Source organism: Pleurodeles waltl, chromosome 4_1 (genome assembly GCF_031143425.1).
Source record: "Pleurodeles waltl isolate 20211129_DDA chromosome 4_1, aPleWal1.hap1.20221129, whole genome shotgun sequence".
In the NCBI taxonomy this organism is placed as follows: Eukaryota; Metazoa; Chordata; class Amphibia; order Caudata; family Salamandridae; genus Pleurodeles; species Pleurodeles waltl.
Window position 1 is genome coordinate 656,466,971 of NC_090442.1, and position 23,306 is coordinate 656,490,276.

Consider the following 23,306-nt stretch of genomic DNA (forward strand, 5'->3'; position numbering starts at 1 on the left):
CTGGACCCTTTTTCTTTAAAAGAAACAACCCTGGCACTTCCTGACGTTACGCAAAGGAAAGGCCCCAGGGCTGGATGGCATCCCCGGTGACTTGTTTTTGTCCCGACCTAGAACCGGGTCTTTATATTTAAACACACTTAGTAATGAGATTCTGAGAGGTGGGGGGTTCCCTTCCACATGGCAAGGAGCGATTATAATCCCCGTTTTTAAAAAGGGCTCAAGGGAACTTCCTTCCAACTACAGGCCAATACGTTTAATAGACATTAGCCAAAAAGTCTTTTGTAAGCAAATCTTGGCCAGATTTCAGGTGTGGATAGTGGACTCACATATTCTCTCTGACCTTCAGGCAGGGTTTAAGAAGGGCATGAGCACAATCGATCAGGCATTTAGGTTTAACCTTCTTTGTTGGAAACATCTGTCATTAACCAAGGGCCATTTGTATGTGGCCTTCATCGACCTAAAAGCTGCATTTGATATGGTCCCAAGGGATCTATTGTGGAACGTCCTTGAGACCTACAAACTTGATAGCGAAATGTTAAAATTGATTAGGTGTCTTCATAAGGGCATGCAAGCCCAAGTACGCTGGTCACATGGTGGTAACTTGACAGAAGCCATATTTATTGACAGGGGGGTTAGACAGGGGTGTGTTCTGGCCCCCACGCTGTCCAATCTTTACATCAATGGTGTGGTCGACCAGCTGATGCACTGCCATCACGACGCCCCAAAGTTAGCAGGAACCCCTGTTCCTATCTTAATGTTTGCAGATGACACCTTATTGATCTCACAAGCCCCAATGGGCCTCCAAAACGAACTCGCCGCCTTTTCTAAATTTTTCATCAAGAGGGGCCTAGAGATAAACTCTTCCAAGACTAAATTTAATCCTCATAAGTCCTTTAGGGGGAAAATGACTTTGGTAGGCCAATCGATAGAGAGAGTCAGTCAGTTTGATTATTTGGGGATTAGGATATCGGATGACCAACGGTGGACGACACAGATTGAAAAGAGCGTGTCTACTCTGCGACAGAGGTCAGCCATGATAGCGAGAAAAATCGCTAACTCCACAGAGGGGTAAATTTCCCCCGCTATCACGGTATACAAGGCAGTGGCTGTGGCTGCCTCAATTTATGGTGCTGAATTATGGGGGCATAGCAACTCTAGTTGCCTGACGACAGTGGAAAATCGCTTTACGCGTAATTTTCTGCGTTTACTTACAAGTACTCCACTCTTACCCCTTAGATTTGATCTAGCCCTAAATAAGATCCACAGCGAGGCTGCCTTAACACCGCTCATGTATTGGGTCCACCTCTGGACATCCGAATACCTGTCCCCTTACCAAGCAGCAGTTGCCGAGTTTCTAGCGGACCGTGACGTGTTAAAAATTCGCTGGTTTAAACATATTAGAGACATGTGCCAACTCATCAAAGTGGATGAGGTGTGGAGTGACCCCCCACAACCTAACAAAGGAAGCAAAGGGACGAATAAGGCGGTGTTACTGGGAATTCATTTTGACTCAGCTTTGGTCCAAAAAGGACCAGGTAGTAGGACATTACTGTTTTTGGACCACAAATGCAGCCCCAAGTTTGAGGCTTATATGGATAATATTAATCCCCCCTATGTTAAAACCCTTTTTATTAAATTAAGGTTAGGAACTTTGCCTCTTAGCACATTCACTGCAAGATGGTGCAAGGAGGTCCACAAGCCGAGTTTCTCCCACTTCTGTCCTGAGCAACCAGAGACATTGGCCCATTTTATGTTTTTCTGTCCTAGATATTCGGTGTCCAGGAAGAAGTGGATAATCCCTTTATGAAGACTAATGGGGATAAGGGAGTATAACACATCCTTGCGAATCCTTGCAAGCGACACAAGCGATAAGGTGTTTTTTGCCGTTGCTAGGTACCTACAAAACGCATGGGCCATAAGAACTAGAGGAAACATTGTTGACTGATTGGATCAGTCATAATCATCCTAGGTCACAACCGATCATTATGGCCACAGAATTACGAAGGCTTGCCTGTTAAAGGAAAAAGGAATTCTGACATTAAGTTTGTATTATTGTTATAACTATGTGTATTAATAGCCCATTTTAGCTTAGACTATTGTAGGAAGAAACAGAGTACTATATGGAATCAAGTCTAGCCTGGCCCCCAGGATTTTACAACTTAGTTAGTTGCTCCAAACTGTTTTAAAAATTGAGCTTTAACATTTTTACCTAGCAAAATTATTGCTTATTTTTAATGTTTTATGTGGAGTTTGTGTTTTTATTCATTTATAATTGTATTGTACGGTGATTGTTGTTGGTTACTGGATACTTTGATGGCTTTTAGCCGAAATAAAGTTATTTATTTATTTATTGAACAGATCATCTGTGAGAAATGTGTCTCTTCAATTTCCTCTCAATCATTATTAGTAAAATACGTAATTTAATCTAACACAAATAACAAAAGGACTGTTCAAAATGAAAAATCATTTTTGCCTAGAGGTCACAAGCAAAACTTTGCAACCAAAGCAATTTGTTAAGAACTCAGAACATCCCCACTTTTGAGACAACACAGGTCCCTTCATCTGAGATCAATTGGTTGTGAAAGAGAAGCACATTTCATATAGAACTAAAAACTCATCATGTAACCAGAAATGTGCTTATACATTTTTATTAGGCGTATCCGACTCAAAAGTAATATATTAAAAAGAGTGAACAAATTCATATTTATGATCTGAAGCATATATAAAACAGACAACCAGACACTGAACTGGCAGAGGGGAAGATTCAACATGATGATGCTCATCAATCATACTGTTGCAGCAGACAACAGGGTGGCTATACTGAGAGTGCAGTGCTTAAAGAAAACAGTGTTTTCTATACTTTCCAGATAGCTGCTGGGTTGTATTGTCATATCGTGTTTGTATCAGTGCTTTTATGCATGTCGATACTGTTGTATGGTCCAATCTGTTGAGGTATATGAGATATTTGAATGACAATTTTAACACACGCTATACTATGAACCATGGTGGTAATGAGTAGATAATGGGTACTGCAAAGATTGCTCACTTCTTTTTGATTATATATGAGAGCAGATGAATTGGTGATTTCAGTTCTTTCTCTATATTTATATAAAAATCATTTTTGGACCATAAGATCAAATCTGCACACTTTATTTACAATTTTGTTAATAGCATTTGGAAATGAAGATTTTCTTGATGCAAATAGGCGATAAAGAATTATTTTCCATGTATAGTAGAATCTTATGTTGGAGGTATGAACGATTTAAGAGCAACGATAAAATCAATCGAATTTGAAGCCAATTGTTTAGGTAGGTCTCATGAAATTGTTCCCATACTATGAGTTGCGAATTGGTATGTTTTTCTATTATTATTATTATAAGGTTTGGATAATTGGTATTAAGCTATCACCGGTAAATGAATTGTGCCTCATTAAGACTGTGGTTAACTGATACAATTTAGCAGGGTGAATGTGAGGGTGTGTTTTATATATTTCTTAATAATTTGTAGGTATATATATATATATATATATATAAATATTTTTGTATTGATGATTTTTCAGGGGCACGTTCTTGATAATGTTTTAGCATTGTGTACATTGTTCATGTTTGTGGATGTTTTTCATGTGTATTACATTTGTACTTTTCTATGTCTTTTTATATGTAGTTTTAATATTTGTACTTCTGTGTTTTAGGTATGAATTATATTAGTCCCTTGCCGGTTTCTTCTTTTCTTTTAGAGAATTTGTGAATTTATGTGTTTGTTAAAATATTGTGGTCCACTATGTGTTGACGTAACAGTGTATTTGGATGCATCACGAACTGTTAAGTGTTTTATTGAATGTGTATTATATGTGTTACATTACAGCCCTGAAGAAGTCCTATGTGAGAGGACAAAACGCGTTGGCTGTTGCTGTTGTGAATACATGTATTATTGGATAAAGAAAGAGGAAAGCAAAAAAAGAATAAAAGAAGATTTGCACAACTATAAACTAAAGAATTGGACATTCTATAATATTGGCTGTGGTGCACTACCTTTGTTCTAAATTGTATTGTCGTATGCATCCATCTTTCAACATATGTACAAAGCATTTTTTTGGTTGCAAACTCTCTGATTTGAAAGTTGTGACTGTTAAAATGTTTTTTATAATATACTAAACCCACTTTAGCAGTCATACCTTTTTACCACCTCCTAAAATGGGTTTAGAAATAGATAAAGAATAAATTTTTGGAAGAGGCATGTTGTAGTCGTCCCTTTCAAATAGTGATTCCTACCCCTATGTATCAATGGTTGAGGTCTGAAATAGCGGATAGCGTAATAGCAAATGGGTTATTGCCCCTCCCCCCAGTTGGGGTGGTACCTCATTCGCAAAAGCAAAGGGGTCTCTTGGGGACCCCTTCTCCTTTATGAATGTTAAAAAAACGTTTGTTGAAGAGGAGGTAGTGGTCCACAGAACCACTGCCAACTCTAAAATAAACTTTTTAAAAAACGTTTCCATTTAGGCACAATCTGATTTCTTCTAAGGAAAACAGGCTGCATTAAAAATGTCTTTCTTGTGATGGCATCCAATCGTATTGAGTTGCAATTTGCAAAATACCTCTGAATTTTGATGCGCAAGGCTGAATTGTACACACTACAGTTTGGAGTTTTAAAATTTTTTAAATGACCTATTAATACGTAGGTTTGTTGGCAAAATTCCACACTGGACAGAAAAGTACTAGTTGCAAATTACCACCAAGTAAAGAGTGGTGGGTAAGTAATGGAAGAGCTGCAAGGGCAGGATAGTAAATCAAAAGCAGAGCGTGACATGGTGGGGCAGTGGAACATGGAGGAGCAAGGGGAAGGAACAACTAAAAACTACAGAACATTGGAGTTGGAAAAAACGCCTGAGCAGCACCAAGAACGGTAGGTGGGACGCAATAGACGATTTGGGGTGTGAGAGGACAGCACAGAGTGCAACTGGCAGGAGGGTGAAGGAGAAAGTAGTGCACAGGAGAAAGAGGAAGAAAGCAAGAAAACAAATGCATCTACTTGGTGTGCTGAAAGCATATGAAAAAAAAATAGTTATCTCATTGCAAGCAGTGAAAGAATACAAGTCATCCAGTGAAAACGATTTTACAGAAGCTGTGTTCCCGTTACAGACAAACGCAGAAAGAGGAAGTAAAAATATTGAATAAGAAGCAAGTAAATGAGACTGAGAATATAGCCAAAAAACAATAATCAGTGAGCTGGCCCAAAGCCTACTATTAGTATTGGCATAGTCTACTATAGGTCCCCAAAGACCTAAAACAAGTTAGTATAACTGTCCAATCTACCATCCCAAAATAATTATCATTAGCCTATATGGTTAAGACAGTTATGTTGTTGTCTTCAATCGTGCCGCACTTTTAATTTCTTCATAATACAGGTGGATATATACCGGGCTACATGCTACTATGCTACTTTAATAATTCTGAAAATACTCTATATTTGGGATGTGTTTTCGGCACATCATCACATGATTAATGAAAGTTAATTAACTTCATAGTTAGGATACATTTATTTTTATTTTGTGACTCAGAGTTAGCATAACACTAGTTACCAGATACCTATAAAACCACAATACCCTTTCATAATTAATAAAACCCGAATTAAAATACTGGAACATATGCACCACACAAATACATTTACTAAATTTCAGAAGAAGTTAAACACAGACAGCCCCCTCAGGCTTCTAAGGACATAATGCACATGGTTTCTAACTTCTTCAGTGGTTGAAGGTAGAGAGATTACCATTCTAAACTCATAATGAAAGTTCTGTCATAGGGAAACTGCAAGTCCTACTGCACCGTAGCCAGCCAAAAGTAGCCCAAATGTAATGTATGATCCCGCTCTTCCAACGTGCCATGTTCAAAGGCACCCAGTGGTGTGTTCTGCATGTCTGATTGAACACTGCAGTAAGGGCCCATCCACACCGTAGGTCTGGCAGCAGCTAGAAGTTGACACTCAGCTGTGAGCTGCCTTCTTTAATGTATGCCTCTACGTAGATTTGAAGGCTCACCTTCTCTTCAGTGGCTTTAAGAGCCTTAGCTATGTACGTGGATATATTGACAGGTGTGAAGAATCAATGTGAATGCACTACATGCAGTTGAAAGAAGAATTGTGAACATCAGTAACAAGTGTCAATGACCAAGAATCAAGAGGATAGAGAATCTCTGAGCCCTAAATAGAGAGATTTAAAACCAGATTTACAAGATGCTGTTGTAAATTAAAGCAAAGCACAGCTTTTATTAAAAGATGAAATTAACTATGAGGACCAATATGTCTTCTGTGCAGAGCTGTCTGTATCTTGCAGATCACATGTTTTAATATCAGTAATGGCGACCCAGAGTTTCATGTTTCTGAAGTTGAAGAAGTGATTGTCAACAGGATAACAGTAACCTGTGCTATTGGCAGCTCCATTTGGGCCCTCGTTATAAGTGCGTCAGTAAATCTGATGAGGGAAATTACCAACACCATGCTTATCATTAATTTTGGGGTGCGGACTAACCTCAATATCACAAGTTGTCCCTTATGGAATGAGGCCTTACCGGCAAAACTTTGTTATTGTACCACCTTCTACTGGTAGCTCCTGAAATCTGGGCCTTTTTCAATTATATGTTTTGCCAGATTTGACGGGGCGTAGCACATGCCACATGTGAAAATGCCATGCTAATCAGAATGATGGCTTAAGTCGGGACATATTTTTTAGGTAACATCTGCAATGGTTTTAAGACAATGCATTTCAGCTTTCATTTGGACCAGTGCTCATGCACACTCATACAGTGTGGGTACGTCTGTGTGGCCTATGTGATACACCCTGTGTTTCAGATACTCCTGCTGTTTATGTTGCTAGTACCTGGGTACATCAAATGCCTATAATAATGTCCTTACCAAGGCTTGCCTCGCATAGTTGAAGACCATATGGGTAACCATTCTTGTTTAAATAAGCTTCAAAGATCTTCTCCTTGATTTGCCCAATGCTGTCGCAGTCGAGGACTTTCACTGGAATATTCTGACTGTAGTCTTCCTCACTTTCACTCTCAGAGAGTTTGGGGAAATCGACATTTAAAGTCTGAAAGACAAAAAAAACACAGTTTTAGACGAGTTCTGGAGCAGGAAGCTAAGAATGCTGTACTCAGACGTGAAGAGTAGAATAAACCTAGTTTTGAACATTTTCCTGTGACACACTTTTACCCTCAAGTGTGCGGTGAACAATTTAAGCTTACATCCGATGCTTGGATGTGTTACTTTATTAAAGTCAGAAGCCTCATTCCGACTTGTCATTATGACTTGCACTATTTCACTCAGAGTTTAATTCCGAGTGCAATATTGCTTGCGCCATTGGGAGTCGCCCATTGTGTTGCTGGGCTGCTCCTAACACCCATGAAGGATAGTTAAAAATAGTAAAAAAGTGAAATATGCAAAGCATATTTGCCGTAGCAGTGGTAAAGTGTACAATCTTAAAGTCAAGAAAAACGGGTTCAGAAAACTGGAGGTGCGAAGGCAAAAAGTTTGGGGGTGACCCTAAACAGAGGGCTAGGTCTAACGAAGCCCTCTGTATAAACTCTCAAGATATAACTAATTACCCCACTTAATGATTTAAACACTTTAAAATGCATATGATTTACTGAATACCTGAGCAGAAAGGTGTTTGACAATGTTAGAATACATAGAAAGACAATACTGGGAATCACTGCCAACTTGCTCACTGTGATGTGGTCCTTTATGGGAGAAAAGTTACTTTGTTTGTACTAAAATCCAATCATGACATCTCAGTTTTGCAACAAGCAACTGGTGTATTCAACATTGGTGGGACCCAAACAGACTGCTGCCTTCTACATCCACCATAATCTCTTCAGTGATGTAACCGGAGGGCGCATGCACAGCAAGGAGCCCAATGTTTAGGATAATAAGACTTTTTTTATTTGGTAATAAAAATATGTGAACATAAACAGAACGCATACCCCCTCAAATGCACAGCTGAGTTCAAATGTTGCCGCGTTTAGGGATCTCGGCTAAGGACAGACTCATCCGGTCTGCCCGTTTCCTGTCTTCCAAAGGCAGTGTAGACTCTACTTGGCCTCTAGCTCTGTAGACCCTAAACTGACCTTATCTGCTTACAGTTTCAAACTAGTTTGATCTAGGTGTGGCAGAGTTCCCACATACGAAGGAGATTACATTATCCAGTGATATTCTTGTATCTACAGCCTACTTTTATAATATAAACAGCACTTTCGCTAACAGCCAGCCTCCTCTGAACTTTAGTTTTACAGAGGCGGCAAATGTGAAGGAGCTGAATGGAAAACTCACCCCCTTTATCATAATCCGGAGAACTTAACTGGCATGATGCCGGCCTCTCATACTCCAATGAGTCATTCTTAAGCTTCCCAACATTATCAAAGCAGTTCACCGTTGGCAACTGTAGCCGAAGCATGAGCTGTCATTTGTGGTTAGGTGGTCTTTTAGCCCTGGAATATTACTTTCGTGGGGTTTGTGAAACGAAGGGTTGACCTTTGCTACACATGGGCCTCTGAAGAGACAGGGACTTCAACCTATATTCCTAAGCTTTATAACAATTGCATATGCATGGCAGACACCAATCACGACCCTCTAAGTCAAGAATGACACATCATCGCTGGAAATGTAGCCATTTCCCTATTATTAAAATCAAAAGAATTAAGCCCGTTCCAATCACAAATACGTGTGTTGCCAGCTGCCTTCTCTGACATTTGCGACAATGAATACTAATATGACATAATTTTTTGCCACAGAATTCATCCTCACTGACTCTGAGACTGATTTAGGTCTTGGAGGAGGGGAATACTCCATCACACATGTGACGGATATCCTGTCTGCTGTATTACTGCTGTATTACTGTCCCGTTATATCCTAAGGAGATCGTAATACGGCAGACTGGATACCAGTCACATTTGTGACGGAGTATTAGATCTGCAAAGATCTAAGTCAGGCCCTCTGTGTCTGAAGGTAAAGTTGAAAAGTTGAAAACACATTTGATCTCCTTGTAGCACAAGACACCTAAACCAAGGGGGGGGTTTCCACTGAATGACTGAAAAAGGTAAAAATGACCTCGGTTTTTAAAATACAGCCCTGGAAATAGCATTTATTTCTGTACTGTACATACATCAGAGGATTCCTGAAGGCCTTTGAAAATAGCAAAATGGTAAGATGTCTAATTTCCTGAGCCCTAATGCAAAACTGCATCTTATTTTGAACCTCTGTCTGGAGTTAGTAGCAGCTTCACTCCAAAGTGGAAGACAATAGCTTCAATAGTAATATGTATAATGCATAGGACCAGATATACAAAAATATTTTGCAGTAGCAAACACTCCAATTCAGAGCCTGTAACGCAAACATGTTTTTGGTTATGTACCAGTCCCATTTTTGGTCCCAGCAAAGAACTACCAACACTTTTATACAGGGTATCGGCTAGCTACAGATTTGATTTTTGAACAGGGCATGTTACAAGCGTCCCAAATCGATAGTGGATGTATCAATGCTTTGCAATTGGAATTCCTGTCACAAACTATTGAAAAGGTACTGACTTCCAAAGTGGGGTGGTAACCTATTTGCAAAAGGCAAAAGATCACTACCCCTTTGTAAAATCTTGTAAAAGTTCCACGAGGAGTAGGCTTTGGTCCAACGGCCCACTGTCAACTCTCATAGAAACAATTGAAAAACATGTTTAAAAAAAAGCAGCCCTGTTGTCTTTGAGGAAATCTGGCTTCTTTAAAATAAATCTTTAATAAAAAGCATTCACAAACATGGTTGCCTGCTGACCACTGCGGGTCAGCATCCATGTGATTTACCACCAATAGGAGTGAGATGGAATTTGTGACTTACTTACCTTATGAACACTAATGAGTTTTGATGGATTGGGGCCCACTCTAATTTGGAATTTTGCAAACTGACCTAGTAGTACCTAAGCAGTGTGCAGAAGTCAGGTCTGGTCTCAAAAAGACTGCTCACAAATCGCAAGCACTTTTTGCAACTAGTATAGTAATACACCTGGTCCATAGTTTTCAAGAGACTTCGGTAGTACAACTTCATTTATGTTGCTATCAGTAGATGTGTTTGAACAACTTTATCTTGCAAACCATGGATAGCCTGAGAAAGTTCTTCTTCTCCACCCCCCTGCTTAATATAAAAGTTGTTTTTTATTCTGCAAAATGTATAATCCAATTACCTATGCCATACTGACCCTCTAAATGAGGATGCAATTTGACAGAGGGCAGTGATACCCAGGAATTTGTTGCCTATCTTCAATAGTGTTACAGACTGACTCCCATTATGAACTTTAGCTTGAGTACCAAAGACTACATTATGGGCATTCGCCTTAGCATTCTATGAACCGTCAAATGATGTTCCAGAACCATCAGGTCCAGGCAGAGCACCCTAGTAAGGCTCTAAAATGCTGCATCCTTGGCTTCTGTATCCACCCGTCACTTTGAAGCCAGAGAGTTGGGCAAATGTTACATAGGCTCATCAATAGCAAATCTAGGCAATGCTACTGAACTCTTCAACATTCCCGTGTCTGGCAAGACCTATACTGTGAAACAAGAACAGTAGACTTGATTAGACCAACTGCTCCCTCTGTTCAGAGAGGATCTGCTTTTTATGGCACCTGGAATAGCCCAAGGATGCTGCTAATGACAAATAAGGTGCACCCCTCAGTGGCATGAGGCAAACCCATAAGCTGTTATCAGAGCTGTTTGTCTAAAAGGCTCCAGAACGGACACACCTTCCTGGACTGGAGATAGAGCTCTTCTATTTTTCTTTTGTCAGAGCAAAGCATGTGTCTGGAAAACTTAGATTTGCTGAAAAGACTCATGACCCAACTTATATGAAAGGGCATTCCGATCTATTGCAATGGAGTACCCTCCTGCCAACATAATGATCCACCAGACACATATAAAAGTGGGCAGACCTTTAGTGTAAATGTAGTGAAGGCTATTACATGTCCACCATGGTTAGACCCTCCAACATCCCGACTGAGTAAGGGCAGTTGGACATTGACCTTGTCCACCTAATTTAGACGGGTGATCATACAGGTCAGTTTTCACTGCCAGTCACCACCAGGAAAACCCTGTCTGTAAGGGGCAATAACAATTACAAAACTCCCATAGTGAGGGGGGCATTGTTTTTTTTATTTTCCCCAAAAAATCCCACTTTGGGGTTTTGTTTTTGACAATAAAACAATTGAAACTTTGCCATATGGCTGTGTCTTATTTTTTTCTCAGACGCCCTGCAACCATTGGCTCCATTTAAGGACTGGTAGCAATGCCTAATTTGTGAAAAAAGGGTGCTGATGCCCAAAGCTCTGATCAGAAGCCGGAGCCTGGTGCAATTAAATGTTGGCACACCAAATACCACAGCTGGTAGTCATTCATCTACTATTAGACACTCCCTGCCCTTTCTTCTCGCTCCTGCAGGTTTCTGCTTTCTGCCTCTGTGATAGTTTTGAGTCTTTCTCTTCCTCCATCTGTCCACTTTACCCTCGCTTGCACTTGCTAAATACCTGATGCGAAAAAGAAAGTGCAGGTCCCCAAAAATAAGAGTTGATGACCCTCACTGACAAACACCAGCTCAAAATAAGCACTGACTGGTAGAGAGTGTAAAGTCTCCCTGTAGTCATCACTTGCACTGAAGAAGATATATTCACAACGGAATTGCTATTACTGTAAACTGCAGTGTTATCTGGCACAAACCATTATGTATTTAAACAAAGGGATTTTATAAAATTTCTCAGTAAAAGAAACAGGCATGTCATATTGTTGTGAGGACCTATGGCATGATATTGTCTAGGGACTACCAACTCAAACCTTAATATAATTTTACCGTTGTGAGTTCTCATATGTTCTTTTTGTAATTAATATTAGGAAGTGGTTTGGAAGAACATACCACAGTGTTGAATTCTGACACTTGCCACAGCAGCCAGTCTTCATTCAGGGTATACAGTGCTTTGCAAGATATGGCATCGACTGGGCCTTTATGGATTCTTTGATTCAGCGTGGTCACAAGCATGTACAGGGGCTCGCCGACAGTCTCCTAAACCAAAAAAAAGCAAAAACAACAAAAATTGGCCTGTCCCAAATTTATCAATTCGTAACAAGCATATTACATCATCAGAGTTCTCACTAAAACGTTACATTATAGCAGTGTCGATAATTTTATTGTGATCCGATAAAAATAACAAATCCAATGTAACCCTGCTCTTTAATTATCAGTGCAGGTGATCAACAAATAATCTTGATTCCACATCCTACACAGATGTGCCAGACAAAACTATCTTAAAGGACTGGTGGCCAGCCATACACACAGAACTCACACAGAACTCATGATACTAATATGCATGACCCTAAATAACTTAGGGCAGGTGCTCCGAACATCACACACAGCTTAGCTACAACGGGTTGGAAGGTGAGTACTGTACGCAATCTTCAAAGTGGACAGAGTTTAGTGTGAGCTAGTGGTTGTAGGTGAAGCGGCATTCATTTTTTGGGACCGGCAATTTTGTTCTCTTCCAATTTTGAACCAGAGCAACAGTGAGAACAGCACAAGAAGGGGAAACACAGAAAGTGGCAAGGGAGAAATCAGGGATGAAGAAGAACTTGCAAGAGTTAGATAAAAGGAAGTAGTGTGCTCCCTCGTGCAATGAGTATGGGGTCAACCACCCTTACAAACTACGCAGTCCTCTCTACCTCCACAAAGGCAACAGACTCAACTTCTTGGATTAGGGTGTGGCAAATTTTACTTCACATGAAACAAGGTGATATAACAACCACTGCAACCAACAACATTACACAGTAGAAAATATAGCAAAATACACAGCAAACATGAACACGGAATTACACATATCCTATTTACATCCTCATTTGGGGGCAGCATAGCACAGAAAGACCATGTGAGATAAAGTGACACATCAAACGTTTCTCAGAGCTCCTGAGATCGCATAGCGCATTGACCCCTGCCCGGGCATCCAGTGACACTTGGTCACGCCCTACATAATCTCCTGGGTACCCGAGATAGGGGTGGAAGTGTAGTGCCACCAGCAACTAGCCTCACCCCTGCAAGACTTCTCCCAAAGGAGGCAGCCAACTGGGCAACTTAGTGCCCTCAAGAATCAGTGCAATTATTCGGCTGCAATGGGCTCTAATGTAGACGTGGTGGGGTGGGTGGGTGGCAAGACTCAGTAAGCGACCTCTGTGTCGCAGCACATCAGGGGACTAAGAGGGAGGCCACCAGGCGATTGCCTACTTTTAAAGGATATTACTTTATCCCCACCTCTCCGTCGCATACCCCATGACCACTTCCGGTCATAACCCATCTCAGGCACCCACCCCTCCACGGTGGAGCGAGTAATGATGCCCACCAGTGAATGTCGATGGGCTCTTAGCCAGGAGTGTCTGGTGGCGGAGTAAAGAGGTGTGAAGTGAAATCAAGACTATGCAGTTTTGGTATTAGGCAACCACGACATTCGAAAGTGGAAGCTGTGGACCTCTAAGCAAACGTTTGGGTACCGGCACTTATTCTTTTACAAATTAGGCATTGAAAGAGGATGTAATTCTGATGGAACAGAATTGGCTTAAAAGGGAACATCTACAGTCAATGATGTCTCAATAGGTCTCATCAGACAAATGGGCATTCATAAGTCCTTGCTGTTGGTGACTCTGGATTGGTGAATGAGAAACAGAAATTCCTTGTCACTGGAAGTGCCTTTAAATATTGTGTGTTTTCTCCTGTATTTTTGGCCTGAATTATTGTTTGTTCATTGTTTGTTGACAGGCTTATCCAGAGGTGGTTGATGAGTAGGCTAGCAGCTAAGGAAACAGTTATGCAGCTTTAATTCCTATCCAGATGCTTTTTATTGAATTTCTGATGCAGTACTGACACTCCATAGGAGGCGTCTTAATAGTCAAGTGATAAACATCCTGCAAAGGATGAGGAAAAGAGCAAAAACCTATTGTCTTGCATTTTTCAGGCCTGCATTAGTGGTGTCACTAGTTAGCTTCTGACTGCTAAGTCCAGTGATCCTTACTAAATTATTGCCTGAATTATTGTTTTCCCTCCTCCAACTTAACATATTGAATTTCTGGGTTTTTCATAGTTATTCACTCCTATAACTCCTTTCGAGATCCACACACTCTGCAGCACACACTAGGCTATACGGGCCTCCAGCAAGAATATAGGTTTGGCCAGTTCTACAATGACAACAAAACAAATGCCAAATAGCCCCTTTTTAACCTTGAAAAAAGCAAGGATCATCAGACAGTTCCTAGCCAAGAAGAACGTACTATGACTGAGAAATCTTTTAAATAAATGGAGAGTTGATATAACTTGAACATGTTAACGCTTCAGCACCCTCCTCCATGATGAATGCTCTTGCATACTACAGATTATGGCGGGGACCAAACTCGTTTTTTATAACGTTTCAATGAACCACCAAACTTCACTCTATTAAAACACATGATAGCCTCGTCCAGTACCAGAGGATGGGTGTCTTTGTTATACCCTCATAAATGGAGGCATTCATTAAGACAGTTCACCAAGCTCGGGAACAGTGGGAATTGGGTCTGGGTTATAATATAGACGGAGTGAGATGGTCATATTGTTGCAAACAAATTAAATTACTCTCGTTGATGTACAGGCATACACTCATACATTACATATTATTAACCTTATTTTATTACACCCCTTAAAAGGTACACAGACTTGTATCAAATCAATTCTGGGAATTGTCACTGTGCACACCCCACTGCAGACTTCATGCATCAAGCTTGGGAATGACCCATGATCCATGGTTTCTGGAAAGCTGTCTATGAAATATTGACTGATGTCACAACCAACCTCAATATATCCCCATTTGTCGCACTTCTGGGATATGTTGCTAAAATCCCCCTAAGCACTGGAAAACTGCCTGCTATGCTCCTATTGCTAGCTGAGCGCAGAATAGCATTTACCTGGCTCTGTGGCCCTCCACCTACCACAGCAGCTTGGATAAACAACGCAACACAGTGTGTTGAGCTCAAACGTACTTTCACTTCCATACAGCCAATAAAAATTAGACAAAAATTGTATGGGGTCGGCTTAGGACATACCAAGCCAGCAAGAACGAGAGGGCCCCGCTTCGCTGCATGGAGGAGTACCAGTGTACGGAGGTCCACACTCTCCATTCTGGGTACTTCTGAGCTCATCAGTACTCTGCATGCCTCACCACTCTGGGAACTGTAATCGTGTTAACACTGACTGAAGTGCTTTGACAGCTACAGAGTCAAATGATGTTGAATAACACCTGGGCTGAATTTCGCTTTGAAATCGTGTTAACTCTTCTTTATAAAATGCAAAAATAAAGATTGAAAAAAACAGAGTTAAACATAAAACCAGTCAGCACCTGTAGCCTGCTGCCCATTTAAAAATATCCATGATCATATTCTTGTTTCTCCATTAGATTGGGCGAAGCATTGACAATCAAGCGCTGTTGTGCCACCTTGACCACTTTTTAATGTTCCCAATGACTTACCAACCAGAGTCCAAATTAAAATAGGGCACTATGCGAAACCTTGAAAGAACGTTTTATGTACGTTTCTGCACGTTCCAGTCAGTGTCTTCATTGTACTCTCCTGAGAAAGTCAGTCTTATACACAGTACATTTACAATGTTACATTTAGCAAGAACAGCATCTTCTAGCAAGCAGTTCTCATGAGAAAGACTTTTAGCTACGAGCACATTAGGTCAGCACAGTGGGAAATCACAATTTAGTACTCTAAGTAGACATTTTATTAAACATTTAAGAAATACAGCCTGAAAAGAGGCTGTTCAACTAGGCCAAGACCTCTGCTAAGGTAAGGCCTACAATTCATAAAGCTACTACAAAATACATAACCCTTAATATGATGTATTACTACATTAATCAAACATAAGCTCATCATTTCATTTTAATAAGCCATTAATAAGTACACTTTGTGAACATTGGCAGCCACTCACATGGTCACATTCTCAAACGTGTGCATTATTTTTCTCTAGATTATTGCATTTTATAAACAAATTCAACAATCAAACACATAAATATTCATAAATATTTTTTATTAAAAACTCCTGTGCTAGCAAGATCACATAATGTACCTTGTGAATGTTGCAGGATACACTCACATTTGCTACATAATTTGGTGCTCCTTTGCCTCAAAGTTCCAATGGCCCCATTTCCATTTCCTTTACAAAATAGGAGCGTTCAAATGGATACACAAATGTATTATGATCTTGGGGCCTATTGTGGTACAGTGATTTAAAAGAGAACTGGTTATTCTTGCCCTTTTGTTGGACTGTTAGAAGATCATAACCTGGTTGTTAATAGTTTCTCAGGTCTAGAAATAAATGCTGTACTGAGACTGGTGCTGTTTTTTCCTTCCTTAAGGAGAACTGATTCCGGAATTGCATTGCACTACCCCTAACCACCAAGCTACTGCATGCATGTGGCTAACATTTCTGCTGGAAGCTGCTTCCTGTCATCATTACTGCTGCCTACTATTAGTCCAACAGGGCTGTAAGCAGATTCTCTCTGTAGATATTTGAGCAATTGACTGAAACGACCCTGACTGAGGCTATCATTATGAAATGGGAAAGGTTAGTGGAGTGCCACATGTGCGTCTCAAACAATTGCTGCTGTATTTATTTATTTCCAATGCCTTATAACAAGCTACAGGCATATATCGTCACAGACACTTCAGAGAACCTTTGTACAGGAACACTTATTAGTTAGTGATGCAGGAGAGGCTGATTGTTTACCATCAGGTTAAGGCAATGTTCAGAGGTCTAAGTACCAGCCACCTAAAGTGGTCTATAGACAAATGAGTAGGTTTTCTAGGAAAATTTCTGGAAAAAAACACCATATTCCAACAAGGAAGCCCAACTCTACAAATACAATGTGTTTAAGTATATATGTGGTCTTTGATACCAAGGATTTTCTGTGTATCGGTTCTGTGAAACCATGTATTTTCCTCTTCCCATCCATGAATTGTAGTGGATCTTATTTAGTTTTATTGGGAATCAGGAGTTCGCTTAGCAATCTGGCTTGTTGACCTGTGCCCCCGTCACCTTGTGACTTTTAACCTACTTAGCTTGCTCTGTTTTAGCATATTTATTTAATTATTTCTTCCAAGATGGCTGCTGTGTTTATAGTTAAGAAGATGTTTTGATTTCACGTTATCAGTGCCACTCTGCGAAGGCGTCACTATCACCGTCAAAGACAAGTGATATACGTAGTTATTCACATTGTGGCCCTTTCCCACTTACGTGTGGCAGGAACATAATGTACTTTTGGAGGGAATTGTTTATATAATTGCCGCCCCAAGCATGCCTTCTTATCCATTGTTTGGGAATATAACTGCATCAGGGGTCCTACTAGATCTGTATAAATACATCTCATGCAGTCAAGGTTATCAGAGGGATCCCTACCAGATGCCATCAACACTATCTATGCCACATGTTGCCTTGATGCAGACCCAGCCTTTGTGTCCCCACGGAGTCTGATCTAGAGACCTCATTCCAAGGTAACGAGGGTTGGGGGGCACTTCTCATGGACACAGTACTGGCAGATTCGGTTTATCAGACCTAGCTCTCTTTATGTTAGAGATTACATTCCATTTTATTCCATGTTATTGCAAGATGGTGGGGGTCTTTGTAATCACGGCTCTTGCTTCTTGCTTCGTTCATTATCCTAATCATTGCAGCTCATGCATTTTACAATAGATTGCAGTCTTATTAATAAAACTTATTGAAAACTTCACTGCATCTCCTTTATTGCCTGTGTGACTGAGACTTGTTCCTCATGTAAGAAAAGGGTACTCTCCATTTAACCATGACTCCCCTGAGATGTCACACTTTAGAGTCCATGTGTAAAGGCAGCCAAAAATCACCTTTTACTGTTTGGGTTTTTGATGAGGTACTGCTTGTGAACTGGGAGGGTTGGGCCGACAGATGCAATTTGTTGTAGGATTGGCCTAGTCACTTAGAAACAAATGTGCTGTCTTCCCTAAACCAGCAGTCTTGCGTAGAGTAAGAGTCCAACTACAATAGAATGATGAATGATGTTGTACAGCAGCCATGAGTGAGCCAGAGTGATGCTGAGCAAGTAATGACTTCAACCAAGCAAAGAAAACTATGCAACCTTATCCATTGTCTTTGATATTATTTTGCTCTATTTTACTATATTTTGCCTTTTCTAGTTAGTTGACGGTCTAATGCTGCAGGAGCCCGCCTCCCACTATATACATCTTGCTCTAACTTGCCCCATAAATGTTTCCTCTCTGTCTCTGTACCACCTCCTGACCATCTTTATGGACAAGTGAAGATGCCTAGTGTCCGAGATAAGGGACCAGGAGAATACAAAGCAACAGTGTGTTAGTTTTCTTCTCCACAAGGGCATCTTCCCACTTAGATGAATGGAAACATAAGCAGTGTACCATCACCCCCACATGAAAAGTAAACCTCTTTTAGTTTTTCAGAAGTGCAGTTGCTGCATGAGCGTGTCCGTGTCTTTCACTGAAAATGGCTTGATACTATGGGGCATATTTATAATGCCCTAGTGCCACCTTGCGCCACAATAATGTCATTATTTTTTACGTTAATGTAGCCCAACAAGGCTGAAATCCCTGTGCCGTATTTACAGAGTGGCGCAATGTGTGCATTGCGCCACTCTGTAACCCTTTGCGCTACATTATGCCTGCGCCAAGCATAATGTATGCAAAGGGGGCGTTCCCCCATTAGGGGAGCCGAACGATTTGCCATTTTTACGGCACTTTTAACATCTGTTCAAGAGCAGGCGTTAAAAGGGAGCTTCCATTCTTTAGGGACCCTATGTACTCTGCAGGAGTGGTGCCAATATTTTGGCACTACTCCTGCAGAGTACATCAATAGCGTCATGAAAAATTATGCTACTGCCCCCTACCTGGCACCATGGTGCACCATATTTTAAATATGGCACACACATGGTGGCGGTATGGTGTGCTAAAGGGCACAGGGAAAGTGGTGCTGCACTCAGTGTGTAAAACAACTCTGAGTGAGTTGACATTGTGGGTCTGGAGTCTAGTAACTTCAAACACCTGAAAGAGACTGGAACAAGATCTCTAACTTTTGTTACATCCACAGATGAGTCTTTTGATGGGTGTATGACTGGCAATGTTTCATCTGCACCCAAGCCAATGGTACTAGTGAAGGTATGATACCATTTATCACCATCTTTGCAGTCCAGAGGACATTTTACTCACAGGGCACACTTTCCCTGTCTGCGCCACAGGCACCTTTCAAATAGTGCACAGCACACATCAGGGAAAGTGCACCTATTAAGCTGAATGTGCTTGAAGGAAAGTGGAGCATTAGGCAGTGATGATGGTTAGGCCCTACTATGTAATACTCTCACAATACCCCAAAGATGGTGCCTTGGATTCACAATAATAAACCCTTAGCTCTGTCATGGTAATGTGGCACAAAGAACAGTCAGTCTTTACTAGAGGAATATGTTTTAAGCATTTCAGAGTACCAACATGGACAATAAGTAATTGGCATGACTTGAAAGAAGTCCAACCCCAATTTATAAAACTAGAGCAGACTTTTATGCAATTTGAGACACCAAAACAGAGCAAATCAGTTATGTATAAGCAGGGTTATGGATTTTAAAGCAGAAATAAAATCAGTGCATTTACAAGCTGTCAAATCTCAGTTTTACGGCAAATGGGAAAAGTCACTAGTCACACTCATTCACTTTGGGTGAGTTTAGAGAAACCCATTGGTAGCTATGGTTGTGTAGGTCCCAAGACCAAGCTGTGACAGTCAGACCAGTTTTACCTGGCTCGTGGGGCCTGGGTGCATAGGTGTCCGGGCTGTAAATGGTGCTGAACGCAGGAGCTGAGGGTACTGAAAAATGGTACTGGTGACACTCGTTCACTTGCAGGTCGAGTTCATGGGAGCCCAGTGGGGGTTAAGCTTGTGTGGCTTCTTGGCCCAGAATTCACCAGGTAGATCAACTGCACCTAGTCTTAGTGTATGGGGTGCAGAGGTGTGCTTGGCTATCCTTGGTGCTGAACGGGAGCTGCAGTTGCTGGTTTTACCACTGAGATGGTGCGGGGGAGGAAACGGATGCATAAACTCAGCAACTGAGCCACAGGAGACACCAGATTAAGGTGTTGCAGTGTGCCCTCAAGTTGCAGCGTTGAGTAGAGGTAGTGATGACTGGCCTGGCCACCTAGAAGCCTTGGCAGTGGTAAACTGAAGGAGAAGCCATCTCCCCTTTCAGAGGTCTAGTGGAAAATGGTAGCCATCTGTAACTTGGCAGAGAGAAAGACTACATTTCTCACAATGCACTGGACCACCTGTCTTTGGGCAATCCCTCGAAGGGCCCAATGGCCAGCGCGTCTTCGGATTTGGTGAGTACCTTTTACCTGTGATGGGCAGGAGACTAGTGCCACTAGTCCAAGGGAGTGTGGCTTTGCCTTTGGCTCACAAAGGGATCCCTCTTGCAGGAGGAAACAGTCTTTGGTTCAGGACGGGCCACAGTCAAGCAGTTCCAGTGGGTTGCCACAGGTTCAAGGTATTACTCTTTTGTTAGTGCAGGTCCCTTTTGTCATTGATGCAGGTCTTCTCTTGTCCTCTTGTCGCACATTGTTGCAGATCTGAGTTTCAGGAGCCAGGGAAGCCCCTTAAATCCTAGATGTAGGGGCATTAAGGGTGTGGGTGCAAGTAGCCAATGGACTACTAGCCCCAGTGGCTAATCCGCTGCTGAGGTGACCACATCCGGTGGGTTGTTGCACTTTTTCTACCCAGAACCCTCTATTCTGCCTCTTTCCAAGATGCCAGAAGTCTTCCTCAGCTCTTCAGACCAAGCTGGCCCCCCTAGAGGTTTGGCTATCATTCTAGGGGTGAACGCCTCCTGAGTAACTAATTTCCCCACCTGTCTGGGAGAAAATGTGCCTGGGGCAGGGGGACAGCTATGTCCTCCACCAGGAGACAGCATGTGTGCATATCAGAGGGAGTGTGCCCTTTGAAGCTCACCGCCTTGATGTGCCACTTCATTAGCCTTCCTGGGAAGGAGAGAGGTGCAACCTTATTCTCATCCAGGCCATTCTCCTGACTCCTGGGAGAGTTTGCACCTCTGCCCAGTGGGTCAGAATCCTGTCTTGTCAACAGCACAGGAAAGCAGGGGAAACTCAGTAGCAACCTCTTAGGTTGCTTTCTGAGACCATACCACATTGCCCTTGACACAAGATTCATCTCAGTGTTGAGAAGGCACATTGTTTGATACCAAACATGACCCGTTTTGGAGGTATCATAATGGAGCTGGCAACTTCGGGTTAGCCCAGGTGCCAGCCCATGTTATCCTATGGATCGTTGGTCACTTATAGTAGCCTTCAATGGAAAAAAACTGCACTTTATATGTTCATATCTTTCATACAATGCACCCTGCCTCCTGGGCTCTGGAGGCCTACCTTAAGGGAGACCTACATATATTAATGGTAGCACTGGGGCTGGGCCACACGTGGTGTAGGAACAATCGAGTTTGAGAAGTTTGCACTGCTCCTGCAATCCGCAAGGCCAGGCCTGTTGTCCATAGTCTGCTTGGGTCATGCAGGGTAGCACAAACAGTGCTTCAGGTCCTGGTGACCCCTTTAACACCCATGCCATGGGTTCCACTGGTACCATTTACTAGCGCCTTTAAGGGGGTTAAAGTACTTGTCAATTGGGGATACCAATTCACAAGTACCAATTTAGGGAGAGAGCACTGGCACTGAGGGCCTGGTTAGCAGGCTCCAGTGCACTTACAGACTCATAACCAACAGCATCTAAAGCAGAGGTCTTCAAACGTTTTGATGCTGGGACCCCTTTTCAAACATGTTTAAGCATAAGGACCCCCTCCTAACAAACATTTCAAGAACCTGTTACTCCTTATCATTGACAATCATAAACATTCCCATTTGCCACGGCAAATCATTTTTACAGTGAGGAAATAATATTATTAAACAGTGTTTAGCAAATCAGAAGTCAGTGAGTGTAGGGGCGTGGCCACGATTATGGCTAAAAACAAAGATCCTCATTTATGAGAAATTGGCTTAGGACAGCACCGCAAGTCTTCTTGCTACACTGCCATACACCAATATAAAAGGGCAGGAATGAACTGTATTTATGAAATACAATGCATTCCTGTCCTTTCCCACTGCGCTGGAGCACAAATTGCTTCCTAGCTCCAATGTCAGCAGGATTGTTTCTGTCCAGGAAGAGGCACCAGAGAGGTATTTTCCTCAGTCCATGTGTGCTGCACAATGCAGCACACATGGAAAGAGGAAAGAATTAGGATAAATGAAAACATTTATGCTCATTATGCCTGTGCAAGGTTTTGGCACTGCTTCAGTTTATAAGATTTTGTAAATCTGGGGCAGCATCAAAATACATGTGTGTTGCGTGGGACACCCATCACACCACGATGGGACACCTCCTTGACAAAGAGTAAGGCAACGCAGTGGCTCGCGCAGCTTTGACTTACTCCATAACTATGAGACCATGCAGGGTGGCTTTGCGTCGCCTCGTAGGGATGACTGAGAGGCTTGTGCCGCCGGAGCGTCAATAAAAGTGATGCTCCAGCGGCACAAGCCTTTCATAAATATGCCCCAAAATATTCTGTACGATTTTCTTAGGTCTTTTACCATTAGGTAGCTACATATAAAATAACAGACAGCTTAAATGAAAAATAAATAAAAGAAGGTGGTTACTCACTGGTAAATGCACTGTAGTGCATTATGAAACCTCTACTAGTTAATGCACTGCAGAGGTCTAACCAGAGAGCCAAAGAATTAAATCTTGGTTGGTGCAGTGGAGAATAGTGACTTGTGTATTTTTAGTACCACGGGGTCACAGCATGTTACAGAAAGCAATGTGAATAGGTAAGTCATTATTTTAAATTTGTATTACACCCAGTATAAGATAGGCCACTAAGTTAAAATGGTGTTTCCAAAATGTAAAGTTAAGTAATACCAGACCATATTTAATACATTTTTTTTCAATAGCTGTCCCTTCAACACCTACTCAGGGGTAGTAAGCACTATGTATATACAATTACAATTAAAAGCACACACTTCACAGCCCAGTTGTTAACTCTTTGCACTACCACTCAAAAAGAACAAATCTTTGTCATCACAAATCTTTGAGTGATTTGATCAATTAAAGCCAGTACCGGCTCCCAAGCGTCCTTTACATTTGTATATTTTACCCTTTGCATTTGCAGATCA

At 41.6% G+C, this 23,306-nt stretch overlaps 1 protein-coding gene across 1 annotated transcript in view; it reads right to left on the reverse strand.

Annotated features, from left to right (window-relative positions):
- Nucleotides 1–23,306, reverse strand: part of PLXNC1 (plexin C1) — a 449,291-nt gene that overhangs the window by 50,287 nt on the left and 375,698 nt on the right. The window contains exons 21-22 of the mRNA XM_069229118.1: nucleotides 11,938–12,084; nucleotides 6,910–7,090 (exon numbers count right to left, since the gene is read on the reverse strand). Of these exons, the coding sequence (XP_069085219.1) occupies nucleotides 6,910–7,090; nucleotides 11,938–12,084 (328 nt within the window). The remainder of the gene's footprint in view (nucleotides 1–6,909; nucleotides 7,091–11,937; nucleotides 12,085–23,306) is intronic.